The 21,167-nt window shown below is 54.3% G+C and overlaps 10 protein-coding genes across 10 annotated transcripts; 8 read left to right on the top strand and 2 right to left on the bottom strand.

The window, feature by feature from the left end:
* Window positions 1-142: 142 nt before the first annotated feature.
* On the top strand, window positions 143-2,598 carry PG997_007550 (uncharacterized protein; the record flags this gene model as incomplete). Its single annotated transcript, XM_066811865.1, has 5 exons — window positions 143-574; window positions 621-1,025; window positions 1,076-1,228; window positions 1,297-1,518; window positions 1,570-2,598. 5 exons carry the CDS (start codon window positions 143-145, stop codon window positions 2,596-2,598), a joined length of 2,241 nt encoding a protein of 746 aa, XP_066667207.1.
* Window positions 2,599-4,030: 1,432 nt separating this feature from the next.
* Window positions 4,031-5,502, top strand: PG997_007549 (phosphatidate cytidylyltransferase; the record flags this gene model as incomplete). Its single annotated transcript, XM_066811864.1, has 2 exons — window positions 4,031-5,404; window positions 5,461-5,502. The coding sequence occupies 2 exons, from the start codon at window positions 4,031-4,033 to the stop codon at window positions 5,500-5,502; spliced, it is 1,416 nt and encodes a 471-aa protein (XP_066667206.1).
* Window positions 5,503-7,234: 1,732 nt separating this feature from the next.
* Window positions 7,235-7,686, bottom strand: PG997_007548 (uncharacterized protein; the record flags this gene model as incomplete). Its single annotated transcript, XM_066811863.1, has 2 exons — window positions 7,235-7,286; window positions 7,514-7,686. 2 exons carry the CDS (start codon window positions 7,684-7,686, stop codon window positions 7,235-7,237), a joined length of 225 nt encoding a protein of 74 aa, XP_066667205.1.
* A 1,734-nt stretch (window positions 7,687-9,420) lies between these two features.
* PG997_007547 (uncharacterized protein) lies at window positions 9,421-10,857 on the top strand (the record flags this gene model as incomplete). The annotated part of the gene is made up of 1 exon (XM_066811862.1): window positions 9,421-10,857. One exon carries the CDS (start codon window positions 9,421-9,423, stop codon window positions 10,855-10,857), a length of 1,437 nt encoding a protein of 478 aa, XP_066667204.1.
* Window positions 10,858-13,240: 2,383 nt separating this feature from the next.
* On the top strand, window positions 13,241-14,006 carry PG997_007546 (uncharacterized protein; the record flags this gene model as incomplete). Its single annotated transcript, XM_066811861.1, has 3 exons — window positions 13,241-13,578; window positions 13,620-13,795; window positions 13,867-14,006. 3 exons carry the CDS (start codon window positions 13,241-13,243, stop codon window positions 14,004-14,006), a joined length of 654 nt encoding a protein of 217 aa, XP_066667203.1.
* Window positions 14,007-14,121: 115 nt separating this feature from the next.
* PG997_007545 (uncharacterized protein) lies at window positions 14,122-15,350 on the bottom strand (the record flags this gene model as incomplete). Its single annotated transcript, XM_066811860.1, has 2 exons — window positions 14,122-15,176; window positions 15,239-15,350. 2 exons carry the CDS (start codon window positions 15,348-15,350, stop codon window positions 14,122-14,124), a joined length of 1,167 nt encoding a protein of 388 aa, XP_066667202.1.
* Window positions 15,351-16,046: 696 nt separating this feature from the next.
* Window positions 16,047-16,484, top strand: PG997_007544 (uncharacterized protein; the record flags this gene model as incomplete). The annotated part of the gene is made up of 2 exons (XM_066811859.1): window positions 16,047-16,195; window positions 16,307-16,484. The coding sequence occupies 2 exons, from the start codon at window positions 16,047-16,049 to the stop codon at window positions 16,482-16,484; spliced, it is 327 nt and encodes a 108-aa protein (XP_066667201.1).
* Window positions 16,485-17,641: 1,157 nt separating this feature from the next.
* Window positions 17,642-17,956, top strand: PG997_007543 (uncharacterized protein; the record flags this gene model as incomplete). The annotated part of the gene is made up of 2 exons (XM_066811858.1): window positions 17,642-17,808; window positions 17,920-17,956. 2 exons carry the CDS (start codon window positions 17,642-17,644, stop codon window positions 17,954-17,956), a joined length of 204 nt encoding a protein of 67 aa, XP_066667200.1.
* Window positions 17,957-19,041: 1,085 nt separating this feature from the next.
* PG997_007542 (uncharacterized protein) lies at window positions 19,042-19,710 on the top strand (the record flags this gene model as incomplete). The annotated part of the gene is made up of 1 exon (XM_066811857.1): window positions 19,042-19,710. One exon carries the CDS (start codon window positions 19,042-19,044, stop codon window positions 19,708-19,710), a length of 669 nt encoding a protein of 222 aa, XP_066667199.1.
* A 570-nt stretch (window positions 19,711-20,280) lies between these two features.
* Window positions 20,281-20,847, top strand: PG997_007541 (uncharacterized protein; the record flags this gene model as incomplete). The annotated part of the gene is made up of 1 exon (XM_066811856.1): window positions 20,281-20,847. The coding sequence occupies one exon, from the start codon at window positions 20,281-20,283 to the stop codon at window positions 20,845-20,847; it is 567 nt and encodes a 188-aa protein (XP_066667198.1).
* Window positions 20,848-21,167: the final 320 nt, after the last annotated feature.

Raw genomic sequence — 21,167 nt, 5'->3', positions numbered from 1 at the left:
GCTACCTACATTTTCGACTCTTAAGCCGTTGTATCATGCAAACAAACAACCTTGAACCGAAAAACCCGAGTGCGAGTTTGGGCGAAGATAATTGCCGTGCCGATGGGCTGGCATATAGGAGCTACTGGCTCACCGAGTCAACATGGACGACTTTTCTGACGATGGCTTCGATGAGCTCAACCTGGACGAGCTCGAGAACAATGCAATCCAATTCACACAAGCCAAGAGGATCGAACCCACCCAAGACCAGCAAGCCGAGTACGACTTCGACGACGACGACGACCTCGACGCCGAAGTCGTCGTCATTGACGACGCGCCCCGCAACAAGCCGGTGGTGCCCGTCAACAAGTCGTTTGTTGGGTCGACGGCTTCCCGAATCATACCACAGCAGACGGTCCAGCAGGATGCATGGGGTGGACCTGTGCCTGTGCCCGCGAGCCACCTTCGCAACCAATCCTACGCGAGACCAAACCAATCCGTCAACCTGAACTCTCGGTCCTCGCAGGCTCCAGTCTACTCGCAATTGCGTGCCCCCAACGCGCTGCCGCGACCGGCCCCCCACGATTCCCTCTCGGTACCAAGCCAGCCAAGCACCGCATCAGGCTGGCCCGACGGCCCAGGAGACCGCACTGCAAGCCCAGATTCGGGACCTGCAGCTGAAACTCCAGAGCAAGGATGGCGAGATTGGCATCGTGCGGACTCGATTGGAGAGGAGCCGGAAGGATCACGATCGAGAACTACAGAACCTCAAGAAACAGACAGCCGAGCAAATTGCCAAGCAGGAGCGAGCCGTAGAAGCTGCAAAGGCCGCCGAGAAGAATGTCACTACCGAGCTCGAATTCACGAAAAGAGATCTGCGAGAGGAGGTTGGCCGAGCGAAGAGGAAAGATAAAGATGGCGGGACGCCCAAGAAGAACAATGCTGCTAAGTCATGGGGTATCGCGGATGGCTTCGACGATGTCGAAATCGCAGGTAGCCCAAGCAAAGGCGCCAGAGGCAGAAACCCTGGAGCTGTCGCCAGCGTGGTGGCAGAGCCTCCAGCCAAGTTGACCAGGACGCCGACCAAAGGCAAAAGGAAACGGCCCCCCCAGCCGAAAGCCCGGTCATGGCCCTGGAGACTACCGAGGATGTTGTCATGGTTGATCATGGCGATGATGATGCCTTGGCCGGCTCTGTTGCCGACATCAGAGAACCCTCTCCAATGCCATCAAATAGCCACTCGTTCGATGTAAGTCAAATACGCACAAGCGGCCAACCCATCACTCTCGGTAGAACCGTACTAATCAGGATGCATAGCTACTCAAGGCTGTCCTTAACCATGGCTCCGCCCATGGTCGCCCTCTGACACTCGATATCCTCGCTGGCTACAGCTTACCGTCCAATTCGTCAGAGAGCTTGGCTTCTATTATTCTACAAAGAGTCACCACCATGGGTGATCCTAACGATCCAATGCGCCTCCCCATTGAATTGTGTCATTTGCTCATTGATCTGTGGACACGGAGTTTCCGCGCGGGTATTGTAAGTATGCCGCTTAGATGCTACATTGGTTCACAGCTTACCCCCTGCTAGCATGACCCAATTGCTGAGTTCGTGTCTCTGCTGTCTTTTACAGTCCAGCTCAGCCCCGGAGGCATCGCGCCTCATATCGCCGAGCCGCTTATAAATATTACTACAGAGTGTGTAGCGGAGGTTGCGATACCTCGACGTAACCGCACCGAGCCTGGTGACCCGACCGATGAAAATTTTGTAAGGCTCAGGGCGACAATTCCGACCACTGACATTCTTTCACTACTGTATGTCACTGTTTTGGGATGCGAGACTTCTGCCCCAGAAGGTGAAACACCCGAGCCAATCGTCGAATTTTGGGCTTGCATGGTGGTTGAGTTTGTGCTCACGATGCTGAGCAACCAACAGGCGTTGGATGATACGCTAATTATGATGAGATTGCTGAGTACTTCGGCTTTCGAGGGATCCATTGGGCCCACGTCGCATACCGTACGCTCCGCCGAAGATATAGCAGGCGCAATCATTGACCGCGTCTCTTTTCATCTTATGAATGCTCAAGCACGGGGCGTCGACGACGACAAGTTATGGACTATTCAGCACACTGCCTTGCAGACTCTGGCTTCCTTTGCCACGTCTCCTTTCGGCATGCGCGAGCTGGCAAAACACAAACTTGCCATCCCGCGGCTTGTCATTTTTCTAAGCTGGTCCATCGACGAGCTTTACGACGGGGAGAAGACATACAATGCTTACAGGATACCCCCTCCTTCGCCTCCCATGACCGACGATGATGATGTATTCGCAAACTTGATTCGGGCACCAACCCAATCTGGCGGAGTGCAGGCGCTGATCGCTCAAACTATGCTTCTGCTGCATACAATTGTGACGGAAAAGCGCAATAAGGACATCCTCGACGTGTCGGCCAAGGTTGCTGGCTTTACAGGGGGCTCGCAGAAATACCTTCTCAGCCTTGCGCGGCTCAATTTCGCCGAGGAAGGGGTCAGCGAGGAAACGGCGGATCTGGCACGGGAGCTGCTCGAGATGATCGTGACGGAGGAGCAGGGTGCCGAGCTCGGGGAGTTCTTTGGCGGATGAGTTTTTGAAATTTTAAAGCGGGCTGTCACGGTGTTGACGCGCCGCTGTAGTCGTATTCGCATAGACGGCGGTTTGTGCTTTATGCGTTGATGATACCACGGAGTTTACGATGGAGGGAACGGAGGGAACGGCATTGTACTGGCATTTGCAAGTCAGGCCAAGCAGAGGCCATGGACAAGATTACGGGGGGCTTTGAGGTATCATATGGATGTGGTGTTAGCTTGCTTGTACGTGTGCAGTCTCGGCAGCCAGCATTCGAATTTAGCGTTTCGGGAGCCGCGGAATCAAGCAAATCGTAGGCAATTTCTCGCCCTGTCAACTATATGTTCATGGCAACAGAAAAGAGCAAGAGAATGGCAACATTAAAGATGTCCTGCTGCATGGATTCGCCTTATCTTACGCCCCTTAATCAACGAGGCACCGAATGAATGAATACATGTACCCATTGTCCCAGCACTGCAAAGCGCATGCAGAAGTAAATAAAGTAGACCGGCATCAGTGGGAACTAAAACATGTGAAATTCGCACTAACACAAGCAAGTCGGGCATCGGGGTTGATGACGCACCCGCGCTGCGGCTGACTAAACAAGCTAACCCAATGCCGAGAGCGTTTTTCCAGTGCCAAGACAGCCTAAGCAGCAAGCCAGGCAATGATGGTCTACGTCAGGGCCAGCCAGCCAGCCAGCCAGTTTGCAAGGCCAGATGTGAGTAGTGACAGGATGAGACAGACAGGCCGGAAAAGCAGGATGATGTAGTACCTAAGGCAAGTAGTCTGCCTCTAAGTATGTACAGGTAGGTAGAGAGGAGAGACACACGCACACGAAAAAACCAAACATCTCCGTCATCCCGAGCTTCCCTCTTCTTTTCTTTGTCTACCAATACCTACCAATTGACACCTGACCAACTGTCTTGGACGTCTCACTCGCCTACTTACTACTTACCCAGTACTGTACTGCATTGCATAGTTGTCGCCATTTCCAACAGCAACGCCCCCGTCGCATATCATTTGGCAACGTGGTAGCCCGGGTTTATCGATTACCTGCTGCCATCAGATTAAGCAACCTTACCCGACAGGGTGTTGCTGCTACCAGGCCTGCCTGAAATTCATTCCGCCCAGGACGGACAAAGACAGAAAGAGAGCCGGATCCACCTCCTACCCCAAATTTCGCCTGTTCGAAACGGGACCACGGCTTGGGGCCAGCATTGCATTGCGCATCTTTGCCAACAAATTCCCATTCCGACGCCGAGCCTGCCTTCTGCCTGTCTCGCTCCTCTCGCTCGAGGACTCCCCAGCAGTGAAAGCAGTCGCCGACACCTACACAACAAGCAGTGCGCTTGAGAATTGATCGACAAGCTCGATTACATCCCCGCCATCTATTTTACTACCACGAGGCGCGACACCAATTCCCTCCCCCCACACCAAAAAAATCGCCATGTCGAAACCGCGTCGAGGGGTCAAGTTCCCCCATCGCAACGGCAATGCAGACGGTCGCCGCTCCAGCTTCGGCGAGGGCAGTGAGGATGGCTCAGGCTCGCCCATTAGGAAGCGGATGTCGGCCTCTCACTCGCAGCTCGGCGAGATCGACGAGACGAAAGTCGGAGCCCAACCACAAGACCCAGCCCAGCAGCCGCTCCCGCCCTCCGACTACGAGAAGAAGAAGGCCAACTTCTTGATCCGGACATTCTGGACCTTTGTCATGATTGGCGGCTTCTTTGGCGCCCTGTTCATGGGCCACATCTACATCATTGCCTGCATCACGGCGGTCCAGATCGTCTCGTTCAAGGAGGTCATCGCCATCGCCTCGATGCCGTCGCGGGCACGCAACATCATGGCCACCAAGACCCTCAACTGGTATTGGCTGGCCACGACCATGTACTTCCTCTACGGCGAGAGCGTCATCTACTACTTCAAGCACATCGTCCTGGTCGACCGAGTCCTGCTGCCGCTTGCGACGCACCACCGCTTCATTAGCTTTGTCCTCTACGTCATTGGCTTCGTCTTCTTCGTCGCGAGCCTCAAGGCCGGCCACCTCAAGTTCCAGTTCACCAACTTCGCCTGGACGCACATGGCGCTTTACCTCATTGTCGTCCAGGCCCATTTCGTCATGAACAACGTCTTCGAGGGCATGATCTGGTTCTTCCTCCCGGCTTCGCTCGTCATCACCAACGACATCTTCGCCTACATTTGTGGTATCACCTTTGGCCGCACGCAGCTGATCAAGCTGTCGCCCAAGAAGACTGTTGAGGGTTTTGTCGGCGCTTGGGTCATGACGGTCATTTTCGCCTTCGGCTTGACCAACCTGCTGATGCGCTCCGGATACTTCATCTGCCCCGTGACAGATCTTGGGGCCAACGTTTTCACCGGCCTGGAGTGTGAACCGAACCCCGTCTTCAAGCCTCACACATTCAAGCCTTCCACGGACCTCTTCTTCCTGCCGGATGGCTACCAAGACCTCTTCACGTTCACCATGGAGCCCATGCAGATCCACGCCATTATCATCGCCTCGTTCGCTTCCCTCATTGCGCCATTCGGTGGCTTCTTTGCGTCTGGACTCAAGCGAACCTTCAAGATCAAGGACTTTGGCCACTCCATCCCGGGACACGGCGGCATGACCGATCGCATGGATTGCCAGTTCATCATGGGATTCTTCGCATACATCTACTACCATACTTTCATTGCTCTGAACAACATCACCTATGGCCAGGTGATGGAGCTGGCGATAACAGGGTTGTCGCCTGCGGAACAGGTGGAGCTTATGCGTGGCATGGCACATTACCTTGAGAACCAAGGTACATGGAGCCACCAGGTACGTCTACCAATATTTCCCATCTAACCGTCGAGGTCTTACTAATTGCGTAACAGGTCATGACTTGCCTCGATGCCGCTCTGCCTGCTAAGAGGTGAACATGAGTGATGGCATTCTGCAGGGCAACATGTCAGTGTATGAAGTGAGACGGGAAGAAGGAGTACTGAAGGTTTCACGACTGATGACTAAATCACCAAACTCGGCTTTTGGATTGGATTTCATACCAGCTTTAATACTTTTGCCGAAGGCCCTATTACCCATAAGATATTTGAGATCACTCGCAGTTTCTCTTCCCGCTGGACTCCTACGGCAGAGCAGGGTGTTCAAGCTATTGTGGCAAACTCAGGGTCCCAATAGCTGGTATGTGTAATTAGGGCAGATAGGCTTCTTATAAGGGGCCTAAACTAGACGACAGTTCAGGGCCCCCGTTTTGTATCATACCCCCTCCCAGCGCTATGTAGCTTTATATAGTCTTGCAACAACGCAATCCAGCTCCGACCCGCGGCGGGCCGTCTTGGACGCATGCTTTTGCTTCAGTTCTCGATTGCCGCGCCGCTAGTCTTCGAGTGGCCATCTTGGGATTAGCGATGATCGTTGTGGGGTCATCTTATCTAGATTGCATGCAAGATGGCGCAATCAATACAACTTCACTCAACCTATGCAATTCTCAACTGTTTTCGGTGGTCAAAATGCTAGGACAACATCACTTATGGCATTGATACCTGAAATATCACGTAAATATTCAACCCTTTGCTGACTAATCGGGAAAGTACCCAGGCGTTGGTCTCCCTTCGCTGATTTCTATATCAGCCTTCCTGAATAGTGGTACATCCGAGAGCTAGCGACTCGCGCAGCAGCAGACCAACGTTCCAGGCTCGCCCACGTGCCCGGAGGTTTTTCCAAGAACAGATCATCCGTTGTATTGAAAGATACCTAAGGTAAGCATAAGAAGCACCTAGACCGATCCACGAGCTTGAGTGACGGGCGTGGCGCCTTGAGGACATCGAATCTCATAAGACGAACCGCCGACGCATCCCGAGAAAGTATATCACATAGAAAGGGGTCGTTCGTCATTTCCCTTGGGTCCAATGCTACTGCTCATCCGCTGCGTTTGTATGGTTCCTTCTTCATGCAGGCGTATATGAACCCATCCTCGTAAAGATTTTGGAACGTGATGATATGCATGTTAACCCCGTGACGGTATTACATGATATGGGCCGAAGCTATACCATGTGCCATGCAAAGTACAGTAGCTGTGCATTGGACCTGTAGTATAATGCCCATCATGAGGTTAGTAATATGCGTCTGGAACGCTCTGTGATATCCCTTTAGCATACCAGAGGGGATCTAGCCCGCAGGTGTCATTGCTTCAACTGATTCATACTCTTTACGAGGGAGTCTCGAATAAAGAACTGGGTTTTAATCAGATGGCGGGCGGGATCATGCTTTGTCATGATTCGTGTGGCTGACAGAAGGCACACCGCCCTGCTCATGACTAATGCAAAGCAGGTACCGACTGTGATCATGGCATCAGCGCCATTCCAGGGGGATGACAGCGGCCTCAGCTTTGTAAGATGATGAGGCCATCTCTGGCACTAGAATTTCAGGGCCGTAAAAGTCATGGTGATGGATAATGTTTGTTAATGATATGCTAATTTGTAGAAGTAAGTCTAGGAGCTTATAGGAGATGTAATTCTCGTATCCGAGCCGCTCTCGCCACGCCTGATCTCCTTTCAGTTTCGAGTTCTCGTGAGTTGAAGTACCTGCCCAAATCGTCTTTCATAAGATGGGAAACCCAAAAGGAACAGCAAAACGCTCGCAACACAAAATCTAAACTTGCAAGCCATCCCGGTTTCCGTAACTTCGTAAAAGTGCTTCAGGCCTGGTATGATGTTAGTCCATATGGTATATTACGTTGCATAGGGACTCCTCTTACCAAGTACTAATTATATTTTCATTGTCCCATTGCAAACAGTGAGGACCGCCCCCGAGTGATAATTATATTATAGGACTCGGGTCTTATGGTAGTCCCCCCAACGCCCATTCACTTTACAGGTTGCTGCAAGTGCACCCCTGCCAGGGCTTCTTGGTGCTGGGGAAGGGGTGCACCACCTCTGCGAGGTCTTGGTGCAGTCCTTGCCCTGGGCGCCGCAGTTGGTATCGCTGCAGGGCCCCTCGTATCCCTGCCGGGCCAGAATTTCCTGGGTGGCCGGCGGCGCCGCGAGGACGAAGGACGGCATGGCGGCGAGGAGGATGAAGGAGACGGCGGAGCTGATCTGCATAGTGGCTGTTGGTGGTGGTGGTGAGGGATGTATGTATAGTTGTAGTAGTGAAGGTCGGTATTAGGGCTAATGGGAAAGAGTAGACGTGTGTAAGAATGATGAGACCGGAACAAAAGGTAAAACAAAGATGGGGATATTTGTTTACTTTAAGCTTGAATGTTTAAAGAGCTTCGGCGTCGCCCGGGTTGGGTCTTGCAATTGTATGTAAGTAGTGAATGTAATCGTTGGTTCACTGAAGTATCATGACTGACTCGGGGCAGTTTTAGAAGACGGGAAGTGGCCCGACTCCATCCTTTATACTCACACGACCCGCGGGGAAGGACAGGGGGGAGGTGGGGGGGGAAGGGAGTTGGGACTTGCTTTCTTTTTTCCTCTTTCTCGACCAAGACGCGCAAACGGGGGGAAGGGCTATATTGCATATTGCCCCTTCTCGTCACCGCCTCAGGCTTGATTGCACGCGCCAAGTATGCACCAGCCCGGGCCTTCTTTCTTCGATAGATCAAGAGGACTTGGTGTGTGGTTCCGTCGGAAATGGAGACGTCACACAAGAAATAGATGAGGATATACATCCATAGTGAGGCGGCCGTATCGTTCGCCCGCGCCGCGGCGGGCGCAAATCTAAAATGCATCGCCAATATGGGCCAAGTCACACAGATAAGGGGAGTAATTAGCGCAGTCCGCGGGCCTTGGCGGGACGAAGACGATCTTCCCAAGACGGAAGACCGTCCGCAGTCGGCTTGGCATTGGCTTTTCGTTGCTTGGTGCCCCTGCCGTCCCAATGCCAAGCGGTCCCGGGCGTTGGGAGGGTCTTGGTATGGTCTTGGTAGTTGCTTGGCGAAACGCAGTGCCCAGTTTCGAAACAAGCCATAATTGCCGCAGCGCCAAGGCCGATCTCGTCCAGTCATGTTCTGCTGTTCGATAATTCGTCGGCATGGGGGAGCAAGGTTTGCCGCAGGATTGGGTACGGTAAGGGTATCGATGCTAAGTATAGATATAGGAGACGGTCTCACAAGTGAGGCTGACTCCACCTGGTTTGTTTGTAGATGGACAGGCTGCGGTTCCAGTACCATGCACCGAAGCATCCAGATCCACGTCTATATATAATTTGACCACGGATTCGTCGATGCTCCTTCAGACAGGGCAATATGGAGATAGCTACGCCGGTGGTTCGGAGGACTGACGGCTTTGCACACAAGGATATGCGGCGGGGCCATTTCGGTGTGGTATGTTAAAGGTTTCGGTTTCTCTTTTGTTGCTGGCCAAGATCAAGCAGTTAATACTCATATGACATGGCTAAGCGAGCGCTGAGCTACAGAACGATCACTTGAGGGGAGGGATGTGACTTGTATAGGCTATTGACTTACAGGTGGAATCCCCGAAGATTCCTAGATGCGGAATGTGAATCGTATAAGGAGTATACAAGTAGGTAGTCCTGTCTCAGTATCTAACGTATGTACTTACAGCCCAGTGGAGTTTCCTATTTGGGTTATGGTTATTGTTTAATACTCAGCCGAGGATCGGTGAACAAACCCCAATACTATATGATGTTTATACTATGTATATACTATACCCGACTTTAATCCGTTCTTCGGCAACCTGGGAAATGACAGTCGAGCCACAGTGCTTCCAGCCCCATCCATGAATCCATGACCAAGAAGCCACACCGGTCCTGCCATCACCATAACACTATTTTCACAACAACAATCCCCACTCCTATAGTCAGGCCACATCACCATGAAGAACCTCTCGCAAGAAGTGCTGTCCAACATTGCCGGCTTTCTACCACAACGACACGGGGAGAAACAGGTTCGACCTGCCTTCGCCGCAGTGTCACGCGCATGGCGGCATGCCATCGAGCCCTTTACCTTCGCATTCCTGCGGATCACAAGCGACGATCTTGACGAGTTCGAATCGGCCTTTGCGAGATCCAAGGCGCGTTACCGCTTACTTCGAAGGCTGGACGTCGACATTTTGCTGCCGACATGCAGCGACGAAGCCTGTGCTCACTACGAAACAGCGGACGAAAGAGCCGAGAACGACAAGGTGGCCAGCCAGTACTTGTTGACTCTTCTGAGAATATTGTCCCAATGGCCCGCCGATGGCAACCTCTGGTTGTTCATTAGCATCTACTCGCTCATGGCCGAAAGTCGTCGAGTATTGGAGGAGCGATATAAATACTCATTTATTCACTTGCCCGCCATGACCTGGCCGGTAGTGCCCTGCGTCACAGTTTTCTGGTCGCAGGGCGGCACGCGCCGACTGGACCCGGGCAGCCAGGTTGCACTCACGGCCGCGTTTCCCAGGCTGAATAAGATCGACTGGTCTTATCAAGGAGCCCGGGGTTACTTTTTGGCCCTCAGCCGCCAACACCTGCAGGGATTCGCCAACGCAGTCGCTGATTTCCAGCCTCCGTCTTCATGCAAGTCACTATTCATCAGGCTCGAGCTGCCAGACACCCCACATAAAAACAGACTTCCCGATTTCACCAATCCTGGTCAGGTTTCTCTGTGCGATGCACTGCGCACCATAGTGGCCCGGAGCAATATCCAGAAGATACACTACGCTGGACCAATGGACCCGACCCTGCTCTGGCCCCGCGGACCCTCCGAGGAAGGAAGCGATGACAATACGTGGAAATCCGTCGAGGACTTCAGAATTGACTTTGAGCCGGGTGGTATCTCGGGTCAGTGGTTCTTCAAGGGCCTCCCCACGGACAAGCTCTATCACCCAAGCAGCGACCTCCCACTACCACACGACACGCCCAGTCACTTCCCGCCCGGATACGGCAGCAAGGACGACGACGCGCGGGCCCTTGCCTTCGCCAAATCCATAAACGCCCACCTAACTGACGGATATTGCCCTTCCCACATACGGTACTTCCGCCACCACCCAAGAGACGAAGCGATCGTCCCCCTGCTCGAGGCCTTCGCGCGCCGCCTCGCTCATGCGCCCTCGATTCGCTGCGCCACTCTCGAGCCACAGATCTTCTCCGCCGAGGGAGCATGGCATGTTTCGTACCACGCGCCAGGAGATGCCTCGTACTATGATAAGCGCCTCGTCGATGGCAGCGGTGCGAGGCCTTTGGAAAACCCGTGTCTCGCGCGCGACTTTTCATTCGTGCGCGCCATTGGCGGCCCGGCCAGGAGTTGCTCGACGTGCTTCGCGGTATAGGCAGAGCTTGCCATGGGAAGGATACTCTTGTTTACCTCCTTGCCGTCGCTTGATTCTTAGCTGGGATATTCTAGAGTATAGCGTATGACTGGCCGTACCTCGGGGCACAGAAATTCCATTGCTTCAAAGTTGACGCCTATTGTGAGCTGCCCACATGTTAATCTTCGAAGCGTCGATATGTATTGGGTTTGCTCGGGTTTGAGTCACTTGTTTCTGCTGGCCTGCGCTGGTATGAGTCGAAAAGCAAAAGAACATAGAGAGAGAGAGAGAGGGAAAAAAGTTAAACTTCGAAGCAACCGCGTCAATCTGGATAAGATGCTGTTTGCTGGAATTGTTCCGTCTCCGATAGACGGGTCCTGACGACGTTAATTATAAATTGTTCAGTACCCAATGTGACCTGCTCGAGGCAGTACCCTAAATGTACCAATGAGCTGCTCAAGATACACCAAAGACCTACCAGATCAACCTCCCCTGGGTGTAACACAAGCATCTAAGATGAATACCTTCACAGTGTTTCAGAAACTGCCAACCGAGCTGCAGCTCCAGGTGTGGGAGCACGCCATTGGAAACGAGGCCACCACACGAAGGGTCCCTGTGGATGATTTCGCCAAGTGCATTTACCCGCATCCAAAGCTGATCTCACCACTGCTCACGGCCTGTCGTGGAAGTCGCCAGGTCGCCTTATCGCACTACCGCGACCCCATTCCTATACATGACTTCAAGTCACCAGATCCCGGCGAACGCAATTTACGAGAGAACCACGTGATCTTCCGAGAGAGGTTTCCATCATTCATCCCATCATGACCGACGATAAAGTTGACCCTGCTGTCATGGCTCAGTACAAACCATATCACGCGAAGCGACTGGGGAACGAGTTGGTGTTCTGCGCGTCAGCTTCGCTTCCGACACTTTCGTCGACGGGAAGCGGTACATGTGTAGAAAAGTCATGAACCACTATTTCGAGAACGCCCACATGTCAAAACTTTGTTGCGACCTCATCATCACCCCTCAGTTGGATGATTCCCAGTACAACCAGGTAATCAGGACTCTTAACGAGGATCCGAACCGCTTGCCACCAGATTTTCGCCGGGACCGAGAGCGCTACAGTCCGTATGTTTGGGCATCAGACGCCAATTTCCCGCCATACGGCCTCAGTTGTTGGCATTGACGAAGGATCGGGAGTGACAGAGTGATTGCGCGTGGGTCGTGGTGAAGTTGAGGACTTTGGGTGTTATGGAATCACATTGGGAACACGGCAAAGCAACGGCGGAGAATGTGTGATAACATGGTCGCAACTCCTGTGGCACCAAGGTGTGCAGTTGTTTCGGTGGGAGGTTCCTTCGATTGATAGAACGTTGGTCAGATCGGTACGTGCTATTCACCCGACTGCGCACATCATCTAGACCTTGCCTTGCCTTCCGGTTTCCAATGATATCTGTGGCTTGTCAGCTGCGAGTCGGAAGTCCTTAGCAGCTGTATCGATGATATGTGCGATTTTGGTTTTACAAAAGTTGGTTGTACCGACCACTGCTGGCTGTCTGCGCTGGCTGTCAACAGATCGCAGCACGACACAAACCGCGCGAGGAATGGAAATGAGCACACCCTGAACGGGCTTTCTTCGTACCTCACCGTTCTCATGCTTCAAAACTCGATATTAAATTCAGTAAAGACGATAAAATAGTTAAGCCAGGCTCTTCATAGATACCAATGAAGAAAAAGCATATATTAAATGATTGCGGTTTTTTTCTTTAATCCGAGGAGCGCGATCGCGACAACACCGGAACAATTGACAGCCGTAGCGTAGGGAGCCCCCAACTCCATTTTTGGGTTCTCTTGGTTCTCCCACCATGCTGTGGGCACCTCTCTCAGTACCTGCAGCATTCGAGTAGGGTGCCGCCAAAGGCAACTGCATTGATCAACACTGCCGGTCGATGTGTATCTCCCATATCAAAGAAATGGGCGCATTCCATTCGTTATCGAAGGTCGACAATCGGACGGCACGACTTGCTAGCCCCCGATTTAGCGGGCAGCTCGGAGACTTAAGATCGGCAGGCGGGGGGACTGGCGACCCGCAACAGAAAAAAACGTGGTCATGCGGAAGCATGTGCCTGCGTGCCTGCGCTGCACGACTCTTCCCTGCAGATTCCCTGCACCCAACTGAGGTCATTGATAGGTAAACAAGGACCAAGGTGAAACTGCCCCATTCCCAGCCAGCCAACTTGTTCCAGCATATCCGGTAGACTGCAGGTGGCTTGCAGATTCCAACTTGCAATAGCTGCATCCTTTCGAACATTGTCAACCGTATTTTAGATACCTCACGCTTGAAACATCTCCTGCTGCTCCCCTCTCTGTCCATCCAACAGATTTAAAGTTGCGCACCACCATGGCCACCGCCGCCCTCTTCGGCTGCACGGGCGCCGTAGGCTCCGAGATCCTCGCCGCCCTGCTGGCCCCCACCACGAGCGCCTTCGCCTCGGTCAAGACGGTCTCGCGCCGCCCGCCCGCGGCCGCGCCGTCGCCCAAGCTGCAAGCTATCCAGGAGGCCGACACGGTCAAATGGGGCGGTCTGATCAGCACGCTGTCGTCGCCCCCGCCCTCGGTCGTCTTCAACGCCGTCGGCACCACGCGCGCGGCCGCGGGCGGCATCGCCGAGCAGTGGAAGATCGACCACGACCTGTGCGTCGAGAACGCCAAGGCCGCGAAAGCCGCGGGGGTCAAGACGTACGTGTTTATTTCGAGCGCGGGCACGCGCAGCTTCCCAGCAGCATGGCGCCTTATTGCAAGATGAAGAACGGCGTTGAGGACGCCATCAAGGAGCTCGGGTTCGAGCACGCCGTCATTTTGAAGCCCGGCATGATCATCGCCCGCGAGAAGTCCAAGGCTTGGCTGGCCGAGAAGGCCGTAGAGACCATGCCGCAATTCGCTCGCGACAGACTTGGTATGTCCATCCCTCTTCATCTTCAGATATCATTACCACAACGTTCGTTTCTAACAATTTGGCAATCGCAGGCCAGGACGCGTCCGTCATCGGTAGAGCGGCCGTGGCGGCTGCTCAGATGGTGGAAGAGGGAAAGGCGCCGTCGAAGTATTGGGAAATAGGGATGGCCGACATCCTCAAGATGGGCCGAGAGGAATGGCAGAAGAAGTAAGCATGCGATTGACATGCTCGAACCTACTAGTGCTGTAATTCATTCGAAGCTTGTATCAGTAGTGGTATGGTTGTCTTGTACATTGACAGCATCGACTGTCGAAATGTTGCTTTTTCTAGCTTATTAGTTCAATGCGCAGAGGCTCTTCGCCTCGAATACCGCGCCACCATTCGCTTTGTCGGACCAGCTCGCCCTCTTCCCCGCCGAGCATCGTCCAGTATTTCCGCAAAAAACACTCCTTGGCCTCCCAGCTGCGGACGTCCCAGGGCGTGCCCGTGGACGCGCGCCCCGTAGAGTCTCTACTGTCGCGCCGGCTGACGCCCGCGCCGCCCCAGCACACCAATCCCTCAATCACGTCGAATTGGAGCTGCTCCGCATCGACGCCAGCCCGATGCAGCAGCAGGTTCCGCCGCAGCGTCGGGAACGGCAGGCAGTCGATGAAGGGGTGGTGCGCGACCGTGACCTGCTCGCGGCCGGGCCGCAGGTCCGGCTTGAGGGTCCGGAAGATCTTCTGCACCGTGTCGATCGCGTCGGCCGAGTACTCGTTCATGCCCGACCGGAAGAACGGCGAGGGGGTCTCGCGCGGGCACATGCGCTCGCTGGGGATGCCGAGCAGCGTCCCGAGGCTGAACAGGGCGTCTAGCGTGCAGACGGTCTCGAGGCGGAGGTGGTTGGCGTAGGGGTCGCCTGCTGCTGCTGCTGCGCTGAACGATTGGGCTCCGCCGCGGTGACGGATCACCGGCTGGAGGCCGTCGTCTGGACTGGAGCAGCCGCAGCCGCTTGCGGGCATCCAGGCCAGACCGGTGTCTCCGTCGCAGTAACGGTGGCAGACTAGAAGCGAGGGGTCGAGGTGCACGATTGAGTCCCATGAGCCCGTCGCCTCGTAGGGTTGTAAGACCATCCATTGGCTTTCTTCGGGTGGTTCCGGATACACTGCCGCGGGTGAGACTGAAGCCGATACCTCCGACTCATCAGTGATTGAAAGAGTTTCCGAGGCTACATGCGATGAAGTGCCGGACGAGAGGCTATCCGTGACCGGCGCATTGTCTGTCGGCGTCACTTTCAACGTCGGAATGGTCGGCGCAGCTCCTATTTCCTCTACTTCATGTTTTTGCGAAACCGAAGCAGCAATTGCTTCCAGGTTACCAAGTCGCTGCCGGAGTTTCTCTCCTGGGGCAGAAATTAGCAGACGGTTTCCCATCAAAGCTTTGGTCAAACGATACATCGCTTACGGTATCTCTTCTGGGCTTCTAAGTTCTGTTGCCGCCGCCGTTCCGGGTCTCGGCGGACCGGGGGCTTCCGCTTGGGCCGCGGCTTTTCAGTAGCTTCTGCAGTGGTGCGCATGTTGCTGAGTTGGTATTTCTCGTCGCTACCTGCGCGCAGTATTGTGATCGGGGGAACGGAGAGGCAAGTTTACGACGGCTAGGGGTGAAATTGACGAGATGGCTGATGTCAGCCACCAATAACGCGTGCGCCTCACCTAGGACTTTAGCCAGGCAGCAGGATCCAGGCTAAGTAGGTACACAGCCACAAACAAAGATGACCACTAGACTGCAGACATCCACGCTCTGTCTCTGGCCAACTCATGTGTATCTGGAATTGAGATGCGGAGTGGCATTCAAATTGCAGAATGGTATGACCTGGAAATCGCATTCCCAGAGTACATCTTTCATTCATGTGTTTTATCGGCAATATTAATGACGAATAAGGCTCTCCGTGCTACATTTTCTCGAAACGGCCTTGGCCAGTCCCATGCCGGCTGTAACCTCATCCCGAGCAAAGATATATCCGCTTTCGCCCTGAGTACTTCTGTTGTTTCCCCCCTTGAAGCTTCCCCCTTGAAGCCGTGAAGTCGAACATTGAGCGCCGCCTCCTCGCCGCCGCTCCAGGCGTCGCCATCGCCACCCTCGTTCCGGCCGGGTTCGCGCAAAGGCGGCACTGTCGCCAGGTAAGGCGTCACGTTGCCGTCGTAATTTAGCCTTCGCGTTAGCTTTCGTACATAATAGTAAATCAACTCCCAGCACTGGCATGTCTTAACAAATGGCGCCCCGGCGGGCCGTCCAAGCCCCCGACGAGCAGGAAATTGCCCGCATCGACGAGGAAATACGGCCGTTTATTAAGAACGAGGACAACCGCTGGCCCGCGGGACTACCCCACGAAGGCCGACCGCCACGCCGAGGACGACGTCGGTCGACAGGCGCTTCGTCAACGATGTCCTGGAGGACCCGGCGGTCCTGGCCGACGCCACGGTGGGCCAGGTCAGTGAGTACTTCCGCCAGTGGGTGCTAGCCCGCTGGAAGCCGCGAGGGCCGGACGGCGGGTCGGTTCTGGATGCCCCCCCTCGGACACGCCACGCGGCGCCTCAAGTCCTGCATCCTCCTGGACGGCGAGACCACCGAGCAGCAGCAGGAGGTGGACGGGGCGGTCGGCACGGTGTCAGCGGAGCTGTACCCGCGGCTGAAGGACTGCTGGACCTAGATGGTCGTGGCGAAGCCGCGACTGCAGATGGACCTGGCCGACGTTCGCGAGGGCGGGCCTGGGTGTTGCGACTGCTACCGGCTGCGACTCAGCGATCTCGAGCACGTCTGATTCGAAACGGGCGCGGGCAACCGGGACGTGGCGCAGGAAACGTGCGAGTCGGACCCGGAGGACAACAGCATTCGCTATTTTAACCAGGATCACGAGGAGACCCTTGTCCTGGCCGATACAGCGGCCTGGGTCGCCTTGATGCGGCGTGAGCCTGGGTCGCTTCCACCCAAGATACCCATGCCGTGCGACAAACGTATAGCTATTCCGAACCTTCTAGGTAAGAGGTTGCGAGAAGAGAAGAGGTCTGGTATGAGCCAACCGTCACTCTCATTGGCTCCTTATATATCAAGTACTTACCTTTACACAGCTTCTGCGGGCCTGGCAACCACATACACATATACGTGTTGCTGTCATGGTTGGTGTACACAGCTTTAGCAACGTTGTAAGAGCGCGTTTTGTGCTTGAGATCCAATGGCGGTGATAGCGCAGTAATTTCGTATGGATTGCCTATGTCATTGTCGTGTATTATTGCAACATCGGACCAATTGCCGGCTGTTGTAAGCAAAACTTAATTAGTAGAGGGTCCATTTATGCGCGTTGACTTCACAAGTTCGTCGCTTATGGGAGCAAGAATTGGACTATTACAATGCAGTCACCATTCACTTGCACTTTTTCATGCCTATCCACCATGCCGTCTTTTGTATGGTCAAAGTTACGAGCTGTACGGATGCGCAGTACCTGAACTGGATAACCTCAACTATTGATCGTGTCGATCAAGGCCCTCCTGGGCAACGAGCAGCCCGTTAAACTGAGGCCTCTTCTCCCGAGTGACTGGACAGATGATTTGGCCATCGTGACTGGAAAATACATCCGGGGACTCCTTGCCCTCGGAGACACGAGGAACAATTTCGATATTGTTATTGCATCTGGGCGGCTGTCCAAGACTCGAACTAGTAGTATATAAACCCGGCTTTCAGGTCCTCCAGAGCTCACAAAACCTCTCTCTCAGCATCCTCATCTAAATCCCATTCCCACTCTTGGCTCACAGTACTAACCAAACAATCTTCCTGCAAAACCCCCTCGAAAAGCCCGCACCACTGCCCAACATGCAGTTCACCACCGCCGCCCTCGCCGCCTTCATCGGCCTCGCCGTCTCCGTCGCCGTCCCTGCCGAGGAGGGCCCCAAGCTCGTCCAGCGCCTGAACCAGGACGCCCCCAAGTCTTCGGGCGCGCGATTCCCTGCGGCTCCAACGACCCTGGTGAATGCTGCGCTGTAAGCTTTGCCCTCATCACCTTCCACCTTTCTTTTCTCCTTTTCTTTGTTTTCGTCTCTGGTGGCAAGGGAGGGGTTAGATCAGCACACTGGATGCCAATTGTTCTATAGCCTTCGTTTACTTCTTATTCCTTCTCTTGTCACCTAAAGATGCTGACGTATTGCCCCTTTTTGGGAAACAGTGCCGTGGTGGGCTCGGTACCTGCGTCAATAATGTGTGCTACTGCCAGGGTGGCGACTGCTAAGCCTATTCGCCATGACACTTCCCGACTTGTTGGGAGACGCAGTACACAGCCAGTCAGTTGTCGGCAGCGATGAAAAACACTGATATGGTGTATTTTTGGTTACGAGTTGGAGGAAGGGTCCACCCAGAAAAAGGGGGACCAGACGTTCTTTACCCTAGCTGCAATAGACTGGCCAGGTCTTGAATATATTCGATCGATTCGACTATACCATACTTCTTGCATCGTACTGGCGAACTGTGTATGTTTTCGGACCCCTTTTTCGATCTCCGTGGAGCTCATGACGGTATCCCATGCCTCCCCAAACGATACACCTAAAATCATGGCGGGAATTCCCGAGCTTTAGACCAGCCTGGGCCTTTTCTTCTTCGCGTAGTCTCTGCTGGCCGCTCCAGGTCTGAAAGGGTGTTGCAGCTCGGACATTTGCATTGGCTGATAGTGGCAGCGAAAGTAGGTGGCTATAGGGAAAGGGGGCTAACAGTCCTCGTAAGGTGAGTGTAGCTAAGTTAACTGCCCTATAAGGGCCGTGGTCTTGGATGATCGGTAAAGGTCAGCCCTGAGTGCTGCGGGCGGCGCCCACCCAAAAAGGGCAAAACATACAACACCGAGGATTCCCAGGTCGTCACCGACCCTAGTACTAATTCGGCTCTCTGCTGCTTATATATGGGAGAGCGGACGGGATCCCTAGTATTCAGCAGGATATGGTCGTATGTATTAATTCGTTGCCATAAGAAGGCTTATAATGGTGAATGCTGGTATAAGTACCCAGGCCACCCTGCAATAGCCACAGCTATTATGAGAGCTACATGCTCCTACTGAAAGTAGAGCTTTATTTAATTAATATGGTATAGTTCCCCTGGAGAGATCCACCCCCGAGATGAGGTGGAGGGGAAACGCAAATGGTCTACGATAGTGAGCATCCTCAGAGATGCTTTCTACTCTCACTATCAAGATATCTCAACAACAACAAACAGACATACACAAACCAACCATGCTTTTCATGCTCCCTCTGCTCGCCTTTGCAGGCTTCTGCACATCCAGCCCTGTCTCCCCTGGTAGAGACGCCGTCGCAAGCAGCGCCTGCGCCACCCCAGTTCCGATCCTCGGCATGACTTGCACCGACCACACCTCCCCCACCGGCACCCAAGGCGCCCTCTACATCCACAGCAACTTGACCGTTCCCGCTCAAGCCCCCGGCGACATCCAGCGCTCCACCGCGAGCTTCTACCCAGGCGACCCGGGCCAGCCCCCCATCACCGAGTGCGGCACCTCCCTCGTCCAAGACGGCAGCCCGTCGGACGGTTCGACCGACGCCGCCGACTGCGCCGCCATCGCCTCATTCGCTCAGTCCCACACCGGCTTCTGTACCCTGACCCCGGACAACCTGCGCGCCGACCCCTGGACCGTCGTCGTGGTGTACCAGATCTGCGCGCTCGTCATGACCACGCTCGACGGCGCGGTGCCGCGCTGGCTCATCTACGTGGGCGATCAAGATGTTGCGACCGCGGTCCAGAGCGCGTGCGACAAGTATACCAGCGCTAACGGCAAGCTCGACGCCACGGCCGTTTTGGGGTGTAATACGTCGGATGGCAGGGGCGGGGAGGATAAGGTGCAGACTACGTTTTGGCTCCGGAACTCAGCTGGGATCATCACTAAGTGAGCGGGCTGCTGGTATTCTTGCCAGAGCAGATTGATTTTTACCCTGCTTTGAGTTACCATATTATTCATGAATTTAGGGCGCTAGGTCGTTGTAACAGCAAGCTGATACATAAACCTCCATTCACAATATATAAGTGGCCCTTATTCATGCCCATCCTAAAGTGACTAGGTTTTCAATATGGCTATGGTTTCTCATCCAGGCTCCTCTGGAACCGGGTTGTGATATCACAGTGTATGGGAAGAATGAGTCAACGACTGGTAAGTATTACTCCATGTGACTGTGAGGTACTGGGATCAGCGTTTCCTACGCGAATATTAAACAATGATCACCGTACAGGATATAATGTAATTTTGGAGTTCCCTTTCACCTCCGATCTTTTATTTCCACTAACTAAACTTATAGTAACTACATCCACGAATGTTCATTTGCGAAGCATATAGCAGACTCCAACCCGCACAGCTCTTTCGAAGCGAACGAAAAACACCAACAATGATTTTCCTACTCCCCTTACTCGCCTTCGCTGGCCTCTGTTCGGCCCGTACTTGTGCCACTGAACCCAAAATCCCCAACATGACCTGCATCGACTACACCACCCCCAACGGCACCGACGCCGCCATCCACATCCACACCAACGCCACCCTGGCTCGCCCACATCCAGAAATAGGCCGACCCGGCAAGCAACTCCAAATGGCGTCATTCTACCCCGGCGACCCGGGCCAGTCCGCCATAACCGAGTGCGGCCAATCCGTCTACCAAAACGGCGACGCCTACGCCGACACCGCCGCGACGGGGTCCGACTGCTACGCCGTCTGGGCCTGGGTGAAGGCCAACGTCGGCTTCTGGACCCTCACGCCCGACAACCTGCGCGCGGACCCGTGGACCGTCTTCATCATGCAGGGCGAGTGCGCCCTGCTCATGACGGTGGCCGACGGGCAGCGAAGGCCCAACTGGGCAATCTACGTCGGCAACGAGGACGTCGCCGTGATACTCAGTACGGTGATTAGCGCCTACATGGAGGCCAACGGCCAGCTGCAGGCGACGGGCGTCTTCAACTGTCCCACCTCCGACGGGAAGGGCGGGGAGGACAAGATACCGACGACGTGGTGGGTCAGGAACTCGCAGGGCATCATCACGTAATGGGTGCGTCGACAGATTTGCATATACAAAAGACACTTGGGGACCCGAACTTTGGTCAGGGGAGGGAGACTCGGGACCTTACGCTCTGCGACCTGGGATGTCCGTGGTAGGCTAAACTAAGCTAGATAGATAGAACAAATCGATGAACTGTGTTTTCGCTATCTAAATAGTTAAACGGTAGTTACAGTGACGCTATACTTCTAAGAATCCACGACCGTCCCCGGTTCCGGCACCTCAAGGTTCGGAAGATACGCATTGATCCTCCGCACCGCCTCCCCTCCCAGGACCTCGGGGTTTTAGCTAATGTGTCCAGTACCATT

This window comes from Apiospora hydei, assembly GCF_038363865.1.
Source record: "Apiospora hydei strain CBS 114990 chromosome Unknown utg000006l_segment0_segment0, whole genome shotgun sequence".
NCBI classification, from domain to species: domain Eukaryota; kingdom Fungi; phylum Ascomycota; class Sordariomycetes; order Amphisphaeriales; family Apiosporaceae; genus Apiospora; species Apiospora hydei.
Note: the sequence above shows the minus strand (reverse complement) of the source record. Positions and strands in the feature narration are given on the sequence as shown.